The sequence below is a fragment of the Mesitornis unicolor genome, unplaced genomic scaffold (assembly GCF_000695765.1).
Source record: "Mesitornis unicolor isolate BGI_N332 unplaced genomic scaffold, ASM69576v1 scaffold15844, whole genome shotgun sequence".
Lineage (NCBI taxonomy): Eukaryota > Metazoa > Chordata > Aves > Mesitornithiformes > Mesitornithidae > Mesitornis > Mesitornis unicolor.
In genome coordinates this window covers 41,150-61,166 of record NW_010178195.1, presented here as the reverse complement: position 1 = coordinate 61,166, position 20,017 = coordinate 41,150, and the positions used below count along the sequence as shown (strand labels likewise).

At 33.4% G+C, this 20,017-nt stretch overlaps 2 protein-coding genes across 2 annotated transcripts in view; one reads left to right on the top strand and one right to left on the bottom strand.

Moving 5' to 3' along the window:
* PARPBP (PARP1 binding protein) overlaps nt 1-10,533 on the top strand; it is a gene marked incomplete at its 5' end in the record, with an annotated part of 39,770 nt that extends 29,237 nt beyond the window's left edge. The window contains 2 exons of the mRNA XM_010182376.1: nt 9,399-9,549; nt 10,199-10,533. Coding sequence (XP_010180678.1) covers nt 9,399-9,549; nt 10,199-10,533 — 486 coding nt within the window. The remainder of the gene's footprint in view (nt 1-9,398; nt 9,550-10,198) is intronic.
* A 366-nt stretch (nt 10,534-10,899) lies between these two features.
* PMCH (pro-melanin-concentrating hormone) lies at nt 10,900-12,186 on the bottom strand. The gene is made up of 3 exons (XM_010182374.1): nt 11,944-12,186; nt 11,225-11,426; nt 10,900-10,949 (listed from the first exon to the last, which is right to left on the bottom strand). The coding sequence occupies exons 1-3, from the start codon at nt 12,184-12,186 to the stop codon at nt 10,900-10,902; spliced, it is 495 nt and encodes a 164-aa protein (XP_010180676.1).
* Nucleotides 12,187-20,017: the final 7,831 nt, after the last annotated feature.

Sequence of the window (20,017 nt, the reverse complement as noted above, 5' to 3'; positions counted from 1 at the left end):
TAATGAAGGTCTTTTTATGGAGGTATACTGAGTTAATCTAGATCTCTTCATTTAACCATCTGTGTATTTCAGGACTATAGAAATAAAACTGAAGCTATGAAAAGGCAGTGATAAAACTGAGCACAGGCACCTGATTTCAGTTTTGATAACATAGGCATTGTAGAAGTGTAGTAATGACTTTTGTAATTGCATTTTTTTCAAGGTATGCTTTTTATTTGTAACATTCTGAGGACATTTCCATAACATTGCTTTGTGAACAATAAAATAAAGATGCAAATTTTTGCTATTTTGTAGATGAAATGGAAGAGTATTACAAGAGTTTGTTGGTATTATGAGTGGCACTATTCAAAAGAACAACTTCAGTGTTTCTGAAAATTGCAGTCTTCCAGTGTACTGCAGTTTACATAGCGTTTTTTTCCTCAAAACTGTCAAACTTGAATGTTGGGACTATGGAAAGAGATAGAGCTTGTATATTCCATGGTATTTCAACAGAGAGCTAAATAAAAGTAGCAAATCAGTATTTTAAAAAAACTTAGTCCTGGAAAGAGGTAAAAACACTAATCATTTATATATGAGGAAGAAAACAGTTATTTTAAGCCATCAGACTTAGTTCTAGAACAGCACAATGCAAAATATTCTTCTACCACTGGATGTGAGGTGAATTTTAATGTATTGCATGTTTGAGAAGTAGAAAGTTCTTAAAAGGAAGTGAAAAGAATAGCACTGTCAATATTTCCAGCACGTGTTTTAAATATATGCCAATTTTAATTCTGAGTGTTTTTTTGGGAATGGAGGTGGGGTGGGTGATGGGTGTTTTGGATACATGCATTAATTATGGTGAAATTTAGCTTAGAACTCAGAGGCAAACTATGAAAGATTGAAGCTGATAAAGGATCTACTTGATATTAATTTTATGATAAACAGCATATTTAAATTGCAGCTTTACTCATCAAATAGCAAAAATTTGATATTCTGTTTGCATAATATATTGAAAGTTTTCTTATCTAAATGGAGATTTTGTAATTGGATTCATGAACAGCTGTATTCAATATCTAAGTACAAAAATTATTACCTAAAAGTAATTACCTGTCACATTTGAGACCTTTACTGGAAACTTAGAAGTTTTTTGACACAAACTATCAAAAATTAGTCTTGGGACTGATTAATATTATGAAACTATTCTTACTTTTTTTGGAAATACTTTTTTGCTAATCAAATATACAAGATTAGCTACCATAATTTCTATGCAAATGGTTCTTTCAGAGATCTCTGAATAATTGAATAAGTTCTACTTCAGGAGCAGAAATTGCATGCAAAGGTTCATCATGACACTCTCCTATGCTGCTTTTGTAATGCCTGACTCTAATATAAAGGTTCTGTGACTCCTATGATTCTTGTTAATATGGTGCAGGAATCTGACTTTTTCTGTAGGTCTCTTGTCCTAATCTTGCTTCACCATGATTGATGATACAGAATGTACCTATAGCAAAATAGAATTAAATATCTAATGGTTTTTAGCCAATATTTTTTGAGATCTTTCAATCAATTTCTAGAACTGATTTTGATGCTCACCAGGTGCCTAATACAACTGAGGATTACTATATTGAAATATAAATGACCTTTTCTCTTATGAAAACTAAAATTCAAAGAGAGCAAGCAGCAGGTCTAAAGTATGTGGTTCACATTTTTAAACTTTCTTTCATATCCTACAAAACTGTAAAGCTTGCTTATAGTGTTTTCTTTTGTAGATTAAATCTGTGATGGTGGACTCTCTTCCTTTACTTTAACAATGTGGATGGTAATGTGATTAACACGTTAAACTGTATGGCTGCTTGGAGCTATACAACCCATATCTTAGAGCAATATTGAGGCTGATAAACTGCCTCTAGTAATCACAATCAGTCTTCCTTATGGCTTTTTTTTAAATCAGATTGTACCAGAGAGGCAAAGTATAGCACAGAACTAAGGCCAAATATCTCAAAATGTTTTTCCATTTAAAAAAGTGGACATAAAAATAATGCAGGTCAGAGTGTAAATGTTCTGCAATTCTGTATCGGCACAGAGTCCTCTTTCTTGAGATAAGACATCCGAATATTTCACATTGTTTGCAATTCTCTTTTCTGTGTATCAGGCAAACATTGCCATCTAAACTACGCTGTATTTCTACGAAGACTGAAATTATTCTTCTGGTATTCTTATGTTCACTTTAGTCTTGCTTCTCCTTCCAAGTCAACTAAAATTGCTGTTGCCAAACAACTAACGACTTTTTAAACTAAAACTTGAATAGTTCTCTGGCATTCATCTTTAATCTCCATCCTCTCACATAAGATTCTGCTTTCTTTCTTGAAACATTCATCTTGTCTTTTTCTGGTTTACTTTCTACCTTTATAACAAATTCTACAGAGTTTCTTTTGCATGTTTCTTCTTCCTTCTCTTCCTTTTTTTCTATGAAGACTTTATAGGGCCCTCTCTTCTTCTTCTCTTTCTTTGTGGATGAATACATCTACAAACAGAAGTTGAGCAATCTATATGAAGAGTTCACAGACCTACATCTGACCTAATTGTCCCTTCTGTCAAAACCGACATTTTCTTACTTCTGTACCACCCTATGAATACCCAGCTGTTGATCTTGAAGTGGTATGTCTATTTATCCCCGTATATTTAACACTAAGGATGGTATCTTACCTGTTAATTTCTCACTCCATAACACCTCTAGAATATATTATTTATCTGTATGTCCACTCAAGTGTAATTTATTAAAGGTTCATTTTCCTTTTTGATTGTACTGCCGTGTGTTTTTCTTGGATTTGATAGTTGCAGCTTTGGCCTGTCTTTCCTCACTGAGGTTGCTATGCAAAAAATTGTTATAAAAGTGATCACACACTATATGCCATTCTTCTGTTTGCATCTCAATCTGTTCCTTAAGTTGCAGTAGATAAAAGCTACTTGTTTTAACCTGTCCCAACCCATTGATTATTTCTGATTTGTTGCTTTAAGATAACTGTCCTTGCTTACATTCAGCCTGCAATGCCAATCTGCATTGTTCGTTTGTTAATTTTCAGACTAGCTCTTTCAGCTGTCTGTTTTACACTGTTTCTTAGGGCTGAAGAGATTTCCTATAGATATCTGCAGAACTCATTGTCCTCTTTTAAAATCTTGTTCAGTACCTTTAAATCAACCTCTCCCTAAAAACTTAGCAGTGCTTTGTGATGAGATGGATGCCCATTGCAATGACTAATTTGAGTTCCTTTCTTTATGAATCTATATATTTCTTGTCTTGGATTGTAATGTCTTTTGGCAGAAATGAGTTTTGTTTTGTCTTTACAGTACAGCACATAGTACAATGAATTCCTTGTCCATGACCATAGATGTCAAGTGCTGTAGTAAGATTTATCACCTTTTTACACTGAATATCAGTCTTCATTATTATTTTCTACAACCATCTTGAAATGTGTGCAGGTTGCTTATAGAATTTACAGTTGTAAATTTTGTTATGCAAAATGCACTCATTTTAACAATTGACTCAAGTGATACCATACATGTGTCTTTTTGAATAAGAAAATGGCAACATGATGTTGCTTCTTTCTATCAGTAATTCTTCTGAGAAGTTTCTCATGCAGTATGTGTGCTGGTAGCATTAGTTTTGTAAAACTGTCCTAAAGACCTTTTTACCAAGCTGCCTCTGACAGGTGGTAAGATGGTTAGCCTATAGTACAAATTCATGATCTCTCATTAGAACATGTCCCATAAGTCTGCTTTTCCATGATACTTGAAAGAGGAATTAAAACACAGTAGTGGTGATTAGTTTGGTTGTATGTTGAGTCCCATCAAGATGCATGTGTTGAATAAAGAAATCTAGGACAATCTAATAAGTGAAAGGAGTAACACTTCTAACACTTCTCTAAATTAAAAAGAAAAAAAGTAAAAAAATATGTCCTCTCTTTAAGAGGAGCTGATCTCTCACAACTTCTGCTGAATTATGTGGAGGAGTGTAGGTTGATAACAGACCTAGAGCACAACATCATGCATCTGCGTTTAGTATCTAAAAATATGGAGGCTGGACAGAGTAATCAGGTAGCTATGAACTGGAATTGGTGTTTAAAAATAAAATAAATCTGTGGATATTTCCACTGTGCCAAAACAAATTCCTGGCAACAGTGAAAGACAAAGAAATATTTTTGTCTTTCAAACCTCATTAAATACTGGAAGAGATGCAGAAAGATCACCTAACTATAACTGCATTTGTTAGGAGGCAAAACTGTTACTCTTATCCCTTGAGGAGGAAGAAGTCTGGGGAACTAGCATGTTGCATTTTTTCATTCCCTGCAGCAGAAGCAGGTAAGAGTAATAATAAGAAACTCAATTTTCCTTTGAGAGACAGTTTAGAGTTTCAAGTTTGTTATCTATTGTTTAAGTGAAATGTCTTCTGCTGAATGGTATTTTCTTGACGGAGTCTTTAATTCAGAAAGGTCTAGAGAACACCTATTGAGTCATAACTCTTGCCAGTTGTCCTTATCATCCCTTTCTGCTATATAAAAATAAAGTAAGTTTAACTGGACAGGAGAGTGGTCTTTTAATCTAAAAAGAGTTCATCCAACCTTATGTCTGCTTCTTTGAATCATACTTTAATTTATCTGAAATAGGTAGATATCCTATTGTTTGACTACTTATTTTGTTGATTTCACTGGAGTTATGCAAGTCCTGCTTATTTGGAGAGAGAAGAGTGGAAGGACTGTTACAATCACCTGCTTTTTTAAGTTAGAGAGCAATTTAAGACAACAAAAGTGTTGCATAATAAGATTTTCATCTTTCTTCTGCACCAGGAAAGATTAGACTTTTGAATTGTGGGTAAAATACTGTTCCTGAACTACAGGGATTGTGTGAAACTAAGATTTTTAGGAGTTCAGAAGGAAGAAATAAAAGCTGTTCGTCTGTGAGCTTGCAATATATGAGAGAGTAACAGATCTTTTTTGGTAAACTTAGGATTGCCTTTGCCTTTTGATACAATGTTTTAGAAATCCTGCTGCATTGTTAACACATATTTACCCTTAAACAGCTGCAAGGACTTTCAGTAGTTTGGCATGTTTTTTTTCTTAAAGTAACTGGAGACAACCTTTCCTATATGAGGCACTATTTCCCTCCAGTTGGGAACATAGTTGTAGTTTTAGTTTTAAAAAGAATTTGTGGCTAAAGAACTCTAACAAATCTTGGCATGCTTGAAGTTCATTGTAATTTTACTGTGTATAGAAATCCTTCCAAGAAAAAAAAGCTCCACAAAGCAAAAAATCCCAGTCTGCCTTTCTCATGCGACTTGTTCGTGCCTATATAAAATGACTTAATATCTAGCTTTGTGCACTGCTGTTATTTTTCATTGCTTAGTTCTCTAAATGCTGTTACTTGAGAGAATTGTTTTGCCTATTTGTGATTCCAGTACAAATAAACTGTGACTTGGAAAGCTATCAACAGGAAGTTATCAAGAGTTTTCTGTATGCTCACTGTAATTGTGAGCAGAAAATTCATAGTAATAGAGAAAACAATCTTTTGTAGTAGTTACATCTAGTGTAGCAAGACATATTTCTTTCTAAGTAGAATTTAATTATGGAGAACAATAACCTGGAGTGCACTAGGTTTCAATGTGTGTGGAGTATGCTAAAAATGAATATCTGGAGGACAGTGCGGGAGTGGAGAGAAAAGTTATGTTCAGCACAAAATCTGAAGAAAGACTTTACTACTAGTGTCAGTTGATAAACCACACTTGTGTAGAAAATACCACTTTTGTTTCTACAAGGTCCCTAAACTGTTTTCCTAGGTTCTGTAGTTGTGAGTTTTGAGTACTTTCAAAAGGAAATAATGAGGCTATATGTTCTCAAAACAGAAGTAGGTTAATGTGGGATAGCAAAAGGCAATAAAGGCTTGGTATTACCTGAGTTACTCAGGGCGTTTTTCATGTTTGAATAACACAACACCTTGATTTGTCAATGGTACCATTTATTGTTTTCTTACTTTTCCATTTGCATTCTTTTGTCTTTTTCAGCTTTCTCTTTCAACTTACCTTTAATTTTGAGGGTTTTTTGAAGGGACAAGGGTAAGAGTGAAGAAAAGACATTTTCTCTTTTCATCTCTTTTCCAAATAGTACTCTAATTGTTTGGCTAGAAAATAAATACATGTGTTTGTTGTTACTGATGTAGGTTTTCAAATTCTATTATGCCATTCCAGAGTATAAAAACCAAATCTTGACATTCTTACTGACTAAATATTGGCAGTACTGCCTGTATGCAGATCCTGGAAGGAGATTTGAAATAGATTATCAACTTAACTTTCAGAAATAAATAGAGCATGCACCATTAATATTTCATATAAAAGTGAATGTTTTATATTGGCATCTCAACTGAAAAACTTCTAGATACAGAAGTCAAGATGGGAGAATGTCATGGTTTTTTCTACTCAGTAGGACTGCTAATTGACCTACATATGCTGAAACACTTTCTTACATTGTATCTTACTTTCTTCCAGCTGAATAGTGGTAACAGCAAACCCCTTTTCCTGAAATGCAGCAGAATTTCTTTATTTTTATAGGGATAAATGTAACAACTCTCTTGCTTGTCAAGATGAGAGGGGATAGTAAGTCTGAATTTGTTGCATGCCATTTGTGTGCAACTACTTGGTTAGCAAACATCTTTTTGCTCTCCCAGAGCTGTGGGTCATTGAGATGGTGCCATCAAAGCAATGGATTTCAGAGAATGTAATATAAACGATTTTTAAGAGCTATTTCAAGCTGTTGATAGGCTACATCATGTGCGCCTCAGTCAAGTTCTAAGTTGTTCTTTTTTCTTCAAAAACATTCCAGTGAAGCTCTACTTTTTATTTTAGTACTAGATTTGTGTTCTTATGTTCTGCCCTCAGGCTATTAAAATGTGCTTATTGCTACCTCAGTCAATGTAATACGGTTGTTTTTACTGGTGAACATACGTTCGTAGATTAGTTGGGAAGTTTGACTGCTTCAACAAATTTAGTCTTGCACTCTTGATTTATATATGCCTTCTAGATTAGTACCAGCATCAGCTGAAACCATCATATTTTGTAGAGCTTTGTATACTGTTTGCAAATGACTAAATGGTATGGATGCTATACAGAGTGAAGTTTTGAGGGAGGGGGGATTGGATCTAGATGATCTTTAAGGTCCCTTCCAACTGTAACCATTCTATGATTCTATATTTCAAGCTTCAGTGAAATTGAAACATACAGATGAGTTTGTGTTGCAAGTTTTTTGGTGTTTGAGCTTGATGTGTATCCTTTGACTCCCCACATTCTAACCTCTGCAAACTGAATTAATGAAGTGTCAGATAGGAGTGTAAAAAGAAACCTTGATGTCCCAAAAAATACCTGGCTTTATTGTTGCTTATAGAGTGGTAACTATCTGGCTTTCTTGCCTGAAGTTTTATGTTTTTCATGCTGTGTTTATTATATCTTCATCAATTCAGCAGTAATTGTGGCTAATTCACCTCTTGCAATATGAATATGTGATAGAACTCTGTGAAAATTATTGTTGGATTATATTGGTATATGTCATTTGTTGAACAATAATTAAGAATTGAGGGAATTTTAAAGGATTAAGGTGAAGCGTGTAAGAAGATGAAGTGTGGTGAGATAAGGCACAAAACCTTGTAAATGCCTCTACGTACAGAGTAGATTAACACTTCAACAAGATTAGAATTGTTGAGAGTTAGGCTGGCTACTTCTCCCAGTTAAATCTGCCTTTCTTTCCAAGACTTTTATCTAGCACAAAGAAATTGCAGTTTGGAAGTGATGGGCAACTGGGAAAACAGTCTTTTTAACTCTTGAAGGGAATACTGAGTTTAAAGTAAAACTGCATTTGTACAGACATTCAGAAAGAAAATGTCTGTTGGCTTATATAGATTAAAGTATCTGATAAAAGTGGCATAAATTGTGACTGAATTTTGTGGATGAAGGCCCCTGTGAAAAGAAGTTTCTGTGAAATGTATTCTTTCTGACTGAATCTGAGATTTTGACTTGGAAGAAAAATATATTTATAAGGGTCAAACCTGAACTGTAATATTTAAACATGCTTGTGTTAAGAAGAAAAGTAGACTTTCATAATGCAATTTTTTAATCAAAAAAGTGGCTGTAAACCTCTTATTTGACAAATAATCTCTTATCTATGTGTAGTGCAAAATTTATTTTGCGGCAATGTTTCTTCCTTTTTCTTTTTCCTGATATTTGTGCTGTAGCACCTGTTTAGCTCAAATTTATTTGAATTCACCTATGCTGTTGTAATAGAATCTTTTGCTAAAAATCCTAATATATTGTAATTATTTGCTCTGTGCTGTACCTTTCAATGTATTTTATATAATCCAGGAGACTTTCAAATGGAAGTGAGGGCAGAATTTGTCTTGCGGAGTCTATAGCATTTGTGATAAATTTGCCAGAAAGTACAAAGCTTGATCCTGAAATTCTAAGCTGATGTGAAGCAGTAACTTGGGTATAAACAGAAGTTGTTCGACCTGTAACCACTGATTCCATTAAATATGGATATAATTAATATATTGAAAATTTTTATTTTATTTTTTGTAGTTGAGCCAAATATTTCAACTTACCTGTGCTGTGAGACTAGGTTCCCTGCTTCTGAGACTAGGAGGTGGAGATGAGCATGCAGAACCAGATACAATAGTGTTCTTCAATACTGTATATTTCTAGCAGCTTAATCTATGTGGGTATATTTTGACAAATGTGGAGTTAGACACTGGCATTCAATGAGGAAATGGTTTTATTTTGTGAGTAAATGGGAAACCTGAAATTTGCCAAAGAACTGAAATAATACTTTATATTCCAGTTTTATGTATAAGTATAATGAGGTTTAGTTTATGCTATCTATAATTCCTTTTCAGTATTACTGTTATGCATTCCTTTATGTATAAATTGGTTAAATAGTGAGACTTATCCTATACTTGGCAATTATGAACTGACGTATCAAAGACGATGACCTGTAGAAGTATGATAATCGACTAGTAGCTATGGCAGCTATTCAAAATGGTAGAGTCTGCAGTCTATCAAAAGAGGGGGCTAATATTGACAGAAGATCTTACATTGAAGCTTTAAAAGTTAATGTGTAACTTTCTGAAAGAGATAAAAAAAGATTTTAAAATTTTTTAGGACTTCAGTAGAATAATTTATTAGTATTCTTGAAAGCCTTTAGGCTTTGTAAATTAATACTTCATAAATATTTTTTAACGGGAGCATACTTATTTTTCTGATATTTTACATGATCTAAATGCTCTCAAGACACAACAATGGGGAAACTTTTTATTTTGCTAGTCTTCCAAGTGTTGTATTTCGATTTTGTAAATAAGTAAAGCTAATACAAAATTGCTATTTGCAGATAAAGCAATCTTCAATCAAATCTCAGTTTGCGTGTACATATAAAAATGAGTTGAGTGAAATAAAAGGTCAGCATTTCCTCGGCAGTAGCCAAATTCAAACCTGCATACATCTTGCAGCAAAGCAACACTTAAAAGCTGGATATCTCACAGGTAAGCTGTAATAGGATTGAATGAGTAAATGTGATACATAGTATTTCATATGTTATTAAACAAGGCTTTAGTAAAACTCAAGTATAAATAAGTTTTCAAGGAAAAAAAGTAGACATGCCTAATTGCTCTGTGTGCTATTATCAGTTAAATGTCTTTGCATTAAAATTGTAATGCTAATGCTTTGAAAATTTTTATTTTTTAAAAATATGTATTGTTACTATCTTGAGGTAAAAAAAATTGATACATTTTACATACATTACGTAATCGTTCTTCTTATTTTATGTAAGTAAGCTAAGTGAAATTTGTATTTTTGCCATTAAGAAAGGGGAAAAAATAGTTCACTGTATAAACCATATCATGTATATAAATTCTAAGTCCTTTCAACATCTTTTCCAATATCTTAAAGTTATAAATCCACCTCCCTAAGTTAATTGCTATTGCATTTTTTGAGCAATGTTATTTTAAATTGGCAGTACACATATGAACACATAGCAAATGTGACTGCAATGACCAGCATAGCTTTGTTTTTCTGATAAAGCACTGGTTTTGATAAAAAAAAAATCACATGACAGTCATCTGAGAGAAAAAAGGATAATCCCAGGTAACTTTTTATTTCTTCACATATGTTTTTGATATTCTTACATGACAGAAGGTATGAATTCATCTCTTGATGTACCAGTGCTTGGAACTATTTCTGAAAATGTTCACCAGACTAGAAGTTATACAGAAATGGGAAAGCTGAGTTGTCAGCCAAGAAACAAGAACTCCAAGAATGAACAGATGGATTTGAATAATGACAAAGTAATCTGTGATAAGAAAAGTGAACCATCTTTGCAAAAAAATGCTAGAAGACCCAAGACTTCGAACAACCCTCAGAAAGAACTGGACAGCAAAATCAATGGAAAAAGAAAACACAGCAAAGCTGCAAGCAAGAATAAGTTGATTGCTGGTCAGGCAAAATTAACTCACTTTTTTAGATTATGAAATTTTTGTTGTGACATACACTGTAGTTTGACTGGATCAGAAGTTGTAAAATTTGTGAGAAAAGGGTGAAATTAATGAATTGCTTCCTTTCATACCCAAGTAATTGGAAGTAGCTTGTATGTAGTACTATACAAATACTTACAAGTCTGGATTATGCAGAAGTCTTTTATTTTTGATAACAATACATTATTAGTAATTACAGCTATGTTCTTTTTTGGTAATGAATTATGTTTCCCTCTACAGTGTGATGGGAAAGTATTTCTGGATGTATATGTATAGCCACGCTAAAACACAGTAACTTCAAATTACATCAAATTCATAATAAAATGTTTTATCTTCGAAGAAGGTGGTGTAGATCAGTAGTTTTCAGACTTGCCAACAAGGTCGATACACTCTTCCCAGCATACACCTGAGTGCTACAGGGGAAAAAATATCTGAAAGATTAAATCATCCAAGAACTAGAATCCTTTATGACTTTTGGAAATATTTATTTAACAGATGCTTTCCTCACTGTGCACTGAATCACAATAGATAGAAACTGAAAATGCAAGATTTCATCAGCTCTAGGAAATCTCAAACATGGCATGGAGTTTCTAAATGAACCTTTATCAAACGGTTATATACACATTGCATTATACTTCATGAAAATGAAATAGTTTTTGTGTAAAAAAAAAAATGAAAATATACTTACTGTCAAAATCCCTTCTTCCTATAGGGAATTTAGCTGGATTTTCTTCATTTGCAGTCTCTCTTTCATGTATTGATTCAGTATTTCGAATTTCAGTGTCAGCTGGAAAAGCCATGGCTCCCTTCAATGCAAGATAAGGTAGCTGCTTTCTACCCAAGTTGATTGGCATAACATGACTTAAGAAATCATGTCTAGAACCTGTGTCCTGTTTTAAGGGAAGAGTAGCAGTTTATCTTTATTTAAAGTCAGCATTGTTCACTTTTCATATGTGACTTTTTAGAATTTATACTTAGCAGTGCAAGTATTTTATCCTCCAAGATGGTATTTTAAAAGTAATCTGTGTTACATCTTTAGCTGAAGTGGTTTTATGGTAAAGAACATGATAAAATGAGTCCTATATTTGGTGGAGTTAAAAACCCATTGCTGCTTATAGGGACGTCCTGAATCAAACACGAATATAGGCTTTTCTACCCACAAATTTTGACTACATACAGTTCTGTAAAAATCAGATTTCTTTTATTCAGCTAAGTTACACATTTAAAATCTTGGAATTAGATACTTACAGTTGAAAATGTATTCTTGACTTTAGTATGCTAAACTGATACTTTTCTATATTCACCAGGTTATTGCTTTAAATTATTGCACTTGTTTTCTGAAGGACTATAAAGAGAATTTCCATTTTACAATTAAACCAAAACATAAAACTGAAAACTCACCAACACTCTCACATTTCTGTCATCTTCTTCATCCAAAATACTGCCATCTTCAGTCTTATAATGCTTCAGCAAAGGTATAGCTCCCCTGTTCACAGTTCTATCTCCACTTTGAAGAGGTTGTCCTAGGTTTAATGTGGTTAGCAACATATCTTCATCTTCTACCTTTTGCAGAGATTTTGAAACAGAAAGTAGAAAACCTTGAGAAAAAAGAGAGAGAGAGAGAATTAACATGTATGATGAGATACACATTCTTAGTTGATTAATATTTGCATAGAATTTAAGCAGTTTTCAAATTTTAAGAAAGCTTTTCCAGTGGTAAATCAACGTGTTCTACATCTGTGCCCAATTTATATATTTTACACATTGAATGGAAACTACTTGAATGGCTGAGTTCACTCTTTTAAAATGACTCATGTTAAGGAGTGACCTTTTCTATAATCCTTCTAATCCCATCTGTTGTTTAGAACTACTTAAACACTTCTTTAGCATGGATAATTTTGTTTCTTTGTGTGTTTTTAGAACAGCAAAGATTAGTTCCTTTTGATGGATCAGTATAACAAAGATCACAGCAAAGGTGATGTCTATTTGTGTTGTTGATAAAGCCTTACCTCCAGTTAATGCAATTTAATGAAAGGAACTAATCTACATAAATTAGCAGGACTGTTGTAAAGGTGTGATCTATCATAGTTTTTGATCAAAACTGATTCACTAAGGAGTTGAAAAGCTTGACATTTAACAATAGCCTAGACTGCTACTGTGTTAGAGCTGAAATCATTGATTTGTATTTTGATGTCCATTATGTCAGGTTACATTATTCAGAACTTATGTATAGAAGTCTTTATTAACACCTGAGTAATTATATTTGTCTGCACTTTCTTTCTGAAAATGGACCTTTCCCAGCTGCAAGTATAATATAGCCAGATATGCTTGCTAAAAAGGGTAGAAAGAAAAGCAAGCTTTAGTTTTTTATTTAAAAGGTCTTTGAAATCAACTTATTACCCTGTGGAAGGAAATGTAGGAATTTCTGCATGGTTTTTTTTTACCTTATCGGGAAAGCAAATGGAGCTAACTCAAAATCAGCTGTCTCTTAATGTCAGTGATACAAACCACATATTCAGTGGCTGTGTGCCTCTTAGTTGATTCCCATCTCTTAAATTCTTGTTTGTTTTAACCTTTAGTACAGCTAACCAAACATCCTGCTAGTCAAGGAAAACCACTAGGAAGTCAACCAAGAAACTGACTCAGCTGGAAGAGTACTGCTTCCCCTTTCTTTTCCTCCCTTACTCTCCATTTTGCTTTTACTGCTTTTTGTCTTTACTGTCATACACTAGGAAGAAAACATAAATTTTTAAGTGTTTTTTGGTACTGATTTTATGATGTTCTTCACCTAGTACCTACCACTGTAGGTGTGAAGGAGAAAGTAAGAGTGATATTTAATAGTTTAGACAAGTCTACAACAAATCAGTGTTAGTCACAGATAGCAAGTATACATTTTATCTTTTTACCTGTTACAAGAAATTCAAGGAGATAATGAGTCCTGTTTAGAGGTGTTGCGTAGTCTAAGGGAAGTACAGAAAGAATAGTAATATTCCAGCTGAAAAGAGGCAATGATGCAATGCTAATCCACAGACTTAGGATGTTACATAAAAGAACTGACCAGCTTTGTTGGAACTGTGATATTTTTAATCACTGTTCACTACTAAACTTCTTGGAAAAGCAGACTACCTTGCCAAAGTAACTTCTTGGTATGAAGTTTCATGGAAAAATATGTCCTGCTGGACTAAGCAGATATTTATTAAGAGACTAAGACTTTTGATTAAGATTTTGTCTACATCCACTTTACCCCAAGTGAGGAGAGTGCATTTAATCCTTTCCAGGCAAAGCATCTCTGACAAAATTATTGCTTCTCATTGTTTTCATTTCCTTGTTGTAGAGCCTGTACTTGTCCTGGGCAATTGAACTGGTTTCTTTTCTTTGACTTTATTTGCCTGGCTACAGAGGAGACAAACTTGAAAGTCAATTGTATATGGTCTTATGCTTCTAATACAACCTCCCTTTGCTAATTTGTATTCTTCCTTCATATTCAGTATTTGTACAGTTTTGTCCAATTAATAAAGCAAAAGCCGTGTGTACTCTGTAATTGTATTTTTCATGAAGCTCAGCCTAGGCAGAACAGAAGTGTTTTGGAGCTGCCATTGGCCGCAAACCCTTCTCTTTATATGTTGGTGTATGAATTAAGAGTTGGAGAACAAGCTATCCACCCAGTAACTGTGTATGTGGCAAGCACTTCTGCTTGTCTGAAGCTATAGTACCCACAGGTATGCAGCATATATCATGCATGGCTTGCTTTCAAATGCTTCTCTTTCATTTAGGGAGCATTTAAACAAGCCAGGCATACATGAGGGGGATGTCCTTTCTTTGAGCAGTGCGTTGGACTAGAAGATCACATAAGGTTCATTCCAACGTCAACCATTTTGTAATTTATAATTCTGAATTCAGTTTTTCATCTCAGTGGAATCTCATATTTGCTAAATTTGCATTTTCCTACATATTAGTATACCATTAGCTTAACTTTTAATTTATATCTTCTGCTTCAGTAGATGTGTGTTTAACCTGCATTGTTTATCTGATTTATTAGTTCATCTACCAAAGAATCTGGAATATTCAACAAAAATGCTTTGTTCAGGATGTATAAGTGAGTGGAAACAAGTTTAATAACAACATGATTTGGAAGTGATCAGAGTAAACTGGTTTTATTTTTGATCTTTTGTAATGAGAATTGTTCTTGTTCATTTACTTAAAGAATAGATATCTAGGTTTAACATTTAGCATAACTATATTTAACCTGAAGTGATGAACTTGTTCTTTCTGACTTGCTAGTCAAAAGTATCTGTCTAGCAATATCGGTGCTTTTTGCAAGAACAATTTTAATCATTAACAGCTTTTCTCAACATTTGTATTTGTGAATTCTACTTCAGATACATTAATGTAATTACGTTTTAAAATTTAAGTCATTATTAATGTATTTTACCTTAATATGTTTAATAAAGGCATATAAAATTCCAGAAAATGTGATGCAAGAATTTTGAATATGGAAATATTATATTTATTGGAGGCAAATTATTGGTAGCCATATATATATAGCCATGTATTCATTGGTGGAAAGTGTTTTTTTCTTCATATTTAATGAGTGGAGAAAGTGTTCATACTTATTTCATTTCATAGGGTTTTTAAGCATAAATAGAAAGAGAAGTCACAGAAAATACAGGGAAGTCAACTCATATAGTTCCACAGATCTTGACAGTTTTGTACAAAGAATATGATCTACTAGTTCTGAATCTGACTTAATTTCTGATTTATGCATAGTATGTAATATTGGCTTTAAACTAAATATATATGTTATCAAAATCATGGATTAATATGTGAAGAACTGTGTAGTAAGAAATGAAGATTTAGATTCCAAGCTGGCTCATTTGCCTTCTCCTCAGATATGTAAGTTGAAAGAGAAAGAAAAAATGTTTCTTACCATTATTATGATATTTTTATAGTAAACCGGTGCTTAAGAGCACTTACATATGGATCCTTATTTGGCGCTCTCCTTGCACCATCATTTCTGATTACATAATCTCTTGAATATTTTTGTAGATGAAGTCATAGATAATCTTAAAAAAAACAGCAGTGTTTTGATGTTAGAAAAATGTATCAATTGCAATCATCTGGATTTTTTCCTGTTGTTGAATTTTCTTTCATAAACAGGCAAACGTTTATGGAATGGTAAGGAAATTGTATATCATCAACATACTAAAATGGGTACAAAAGCTAAACAGTTACGTATGACATTGATTATATTGAATAAGACTGTCCCTGCAGTATTTGCCACATGATGATTGTGCAAAATCATGCTTCCGATGACGTACTTAATTGCAGTCCTTTAAATATTTTTTCATTAGAAACAGGCAAGCTCTACATTTTGCTAGGTATTGTCATTAACTTTAAATATCTTTGAGAGAGCTGTAGTGCTTAATAAAAAATTGGTTTTAATTATCATGAGAAACTTGATAATTTCCTTCCCATTTTAAAGACTAACTTGTTACTTCTTGTAATCATTTAGAGATGAAGCTTGTTAAATCAGTAAACATTTTATCAACCAAAAGAGATCATTGAAGTTAAACTTGTAATTAGACTTAGACTTATGCTGTTTAGGGAACAGCAGAATTTAGCCATCAGATAGTGAACTAGAGTAGTGAAAATAGGGTGAAACAAAGCAGATTGTAACAATTACTTTTTATATAAAACCAGTTTTAAAGATAAGAAATTTACGTTGATTATGTATTCCATTGTTTATTTTTAAAAGTATTATATATATTGAACTAAGCCTGCAAATGAAGATGCAGTGTTTTGCTACCTGTGTGTATGTGCCTAGATTTACAATAGTTTGAAAACACAGTTTGGTCTCTGTCACACAGAAATTTCATTAGGTCTTATGCTTTCACAAATGTAAAATCTGTGACATATGTAAGTAATGTCATTGAATACATTCTGTATATAGCATCTGCTATAGAACAATTGTTTTAAGAATTTAGAAGTCTGAATGCAACTTTCTTGAATTCCTTGGTTAAAACCAGCCAGAATACTTAGTTACTATTAGTCCAAAAGAGCTCATGGAGCAGAAGCGCTGTAAGTGCAAAACAGTTCTAGTATTGACCAGCAACAGCTTTTCATTAAAGTATCTGTGTAAATGTAAACACAGATAAAAACATAGTAAAGTTATTTTTTAGTATTCTAGTACCAGAAAATGGGTCTCATTGAGATCTTTGCACTGACTTTGACATTTTTTACTTAGCCAGACAATGAAAAATCTGATCTTACATGTTAAAGTGTCACAAGTTTAAAAAAAATGTTGTTGGCATATGACTGAATAGAACTCAGCTTAGAGCTGGACTATTTGATATCTGGGGGGAAAATTCACATGGAAAAGTGTAATTGTTTCTCTGTCAAATTATTTATAATACTAATAACAGCAGTTACTGTATTTAGCTTGTTGGGATCCCCAAATGCTAGGCATGTTAGTCTTGGTAAAGGGTGACAAAAGGCAGGTAATGCAGTCAAAGGTCAGTAAAACATTTTGTATTATTACATCACCTTTTAGTGTCTGGCAATACTGGATCTTGGAGACAGCTGACTACTTTTATAAGTAAGAGAGTCGGATATGTATGTAAATTTTTATTCTAACTGTGAGCACTCAAGTTTGCAAAAGAGGAAAGTGGTATGTTCACTACTCTGGGCAGAAGATCATGTGTCCTTGGAGGCTTCCAAAGGGAAAGCCTAGAAGATCACTACTGCCAGCTGGTGAAGATGGAAAGCATCAAGTTAATAGACTGTAAGACTGGTTTGTGATTTAGAGATGTTCGTAGGTATTTCTGATGAGGAAAGGCTATGATGTAAGCTAAATGTAGCTTTTTCCCTTTCAAGCTGATCATATGCTATGTCCTAGTTGGAGAATGCTTATGTGTTTTGCTTGTTTGAGTAAGAGTGGTTCCTTTCATTACTGCTAAATTTTTATGTTGGTTTGTGGCTCTGAGTCTTTTCTTTGTGTGACCTCTGCATGCTGAACAAACAGCAGCTTTCTCTACTTACCAATAGTATATTTTACCTGCATGTCTAACATCATTTTTGCAGCTGAAAAGAGGACCATGGCTCCTCTTTTCTTCACCTTCACAAAAATTATCATCCACATTAATTTTCCTATAATCTTTTCTTATAGCTTTCCTTTAAATTGTGCATTCTTTCCCAAGATGCACGGTTAGTCTGTAAATTTAAATCAAGCATGTTTATTAGCTCCAGTATCAATGTACTGTACCTTGTTTAATCATGCTCTATTTGCAAAACCTATGAAAGGGATACACTTCTGAATGGACATTGAGTTGAAAATGCAAGATAACTCTGGAAGTTCATGAAAGATTGCTCTGTGCTTTTGGGAATATATGGGATATCAGTTTAATCAGAGGTTTGTATGGACACATGGTAAATCATACACTTTCTCTTCCTTTAAGTTTTCAAATTAGGAAGGAGATTTAATCAGTTAATAATGAATCAACTGTAATGCTTAAATTAAAAAAAAAAAGCACATGTAGAATAGATTTATTTTTTTTCCCTCTGTTTTGTTATATAAAGCTTGGATCAGCATGAAGTATGCTATATACAGTTTTTCATATGGTACTTGATAGTTGCAAAACTAATGAGATTGTCCCACTTCAGTCTTTGCAGTCCTATGTGAACTATCCTAAAGGCTATACTAAAAACATGAAACCGCAACTGCGCAGTAGTTGCTTAACAATCATGTTTAAGCATGACTTAAGTATATATTCAGCCACTGAAAAGTGTATCCTTTAAATAAAGAAGTACCTGCATAGATGAACTAGGTTCATGCATGTATATTTGAGAGTGTGACTACAGCCCAGTATTTGATCTTTTTTATAAGCAAAAATCTTTACAGTGAAGAGAATATAAGCTATATTTTTAAATTGTAACAGTAATAACCAGAACTCTACTTTCATCGTTGTCCATCTGCTATAAATAGGTATGTAAGAGGTATTGTATTTGATTTTACATATAATTTTCTGGTATACAACATGCAGAAGTGTGCTTTCAAATGTTATGAAGCATTCATTAACATCTACAGCCTAATCTTTTTTTATATCTATTATCATTACTCCATTAGTGTAACGTGCTCCGCAGTTTCTGTATAATTTATATCCAGAATTGGTGTGCTCCCTCCAATACAACTTCATTGCATTTTTCCTAAGAAGCGTTGTAGTTTTAAGGTTTCCTGATAATTTTTGGCAGGTTTTTTTTTGTAAGGGGGGGAGGGCAATAGAGAGAAAATCCTGCTCTCTCTCTCTCTCTGACCCTTAAACAGAGACAGTGTGTAATAAAGCTTGTAGAATTATCTAAATGATTTCTGTATCTGCTTTAGTAGTTTGCCATTTAGGTGGCATATTTCAAGTTCACTTTCAAAAATCTCAAAATGTGGGTTGGATTGTTTTAGCTATAGGCTACTGGAGAAACAGGGGTGTTTTATATTTGCCTATGTACACTGTTTTTAAGCCGTAAGAAGCAGAGGTTACAAACATTAAGATAATTTTAAAAGGATAAATGAAAATAAGATAAAAAGGGATTTGGGAGGATAATTTTCACATTTAAAAAGTTAGGAAATTATAGAACACATTTATTCTTAGTTAGTTCATTTGTTTACCACATAATGTATTTGCAGTCCTTGAAAATATTCCGAGTTTGCAACACTGTGGAGAATTTGTCTTTCTAAAATAATAAGGCAATGAGTGGTAGTCCAACTCTCCGATTTTAAGTTATAAATGGAAAAGTTAATAAGAGAACTGGAGCTGCAGTTAGCTAATAAGACAAGCTTTGAGCGAAATCCTTTAACTTCATCCTTTTAATAATCACTTTCCTGATGTATATGGTGATTTGGGATCTGGGTGAGGTAAATAACATAACTAGATTTTGTTTAATTTATTAAAGGGGTTCATTTCCAGATGTAAGAGTTAAGAACTTAATAAGAGAGTCAAAATAAGGCCTGTCTGAAGCATTCATAGCTATACAATTATCCCGTTTTCACTAGAACACTTATTAAAATGTGGCCTTTCAGGTAGTATGCATTTATATACAGCCATAAAAATACATATTAAGAATATATTCTGTGGAAGTGTATTTGTGCTAAGTGCTTCTAAAAGTGAGAGACTACTGGTAGCAGGAATACTATTTGCAGAAAGAGTGACAAAGAACTGCCGCAAATGAGACTTTGTAAATAATCACATTTGCTTCATCCTGTCTTGAGACTAAAAATAAAAGTGTATTTACATTAACAAAGTAATTAACCCTATTTCCAACTGAAGCATGTCAGCAGTGTAGCCAGTGGTTAACTCAGGCAACTCTTGCATTTTGCAGCACTGGCCCTGTGTAACTGCCCTGTGTTACAATGATTGCACTGTGCTATTGCCGTTGCGTATCTATTCAAATGCTGCCCCTTGACTAGGGCAGGTAGTATACCACAATAGGATTG

Bases quoted from the DNA above. Each gene is read 5' to 3' on its own strand.
- PMCH (XM_010182374.1), bottom strand. From the start codon at position 12,186: ATGTGTATCTCATCATACATGTTAATTCTCTCTCTCTCTCTTTTTTCT. The intron at 11,427-11,943 runs GTGTTGGTGAGT...CCCTTAAAACAG, and splicing joins AAGATGACAGAAATGTGAGA to GACACAGGTTCTAGACATGA. The intron at 10,950-11,224 runs GTAAGTATATTT...TTTCCCCTGTAG, and splicing joins AGGAAGAAGGGATTTTGACA to CACTCAGGTGTATGCTGGGA.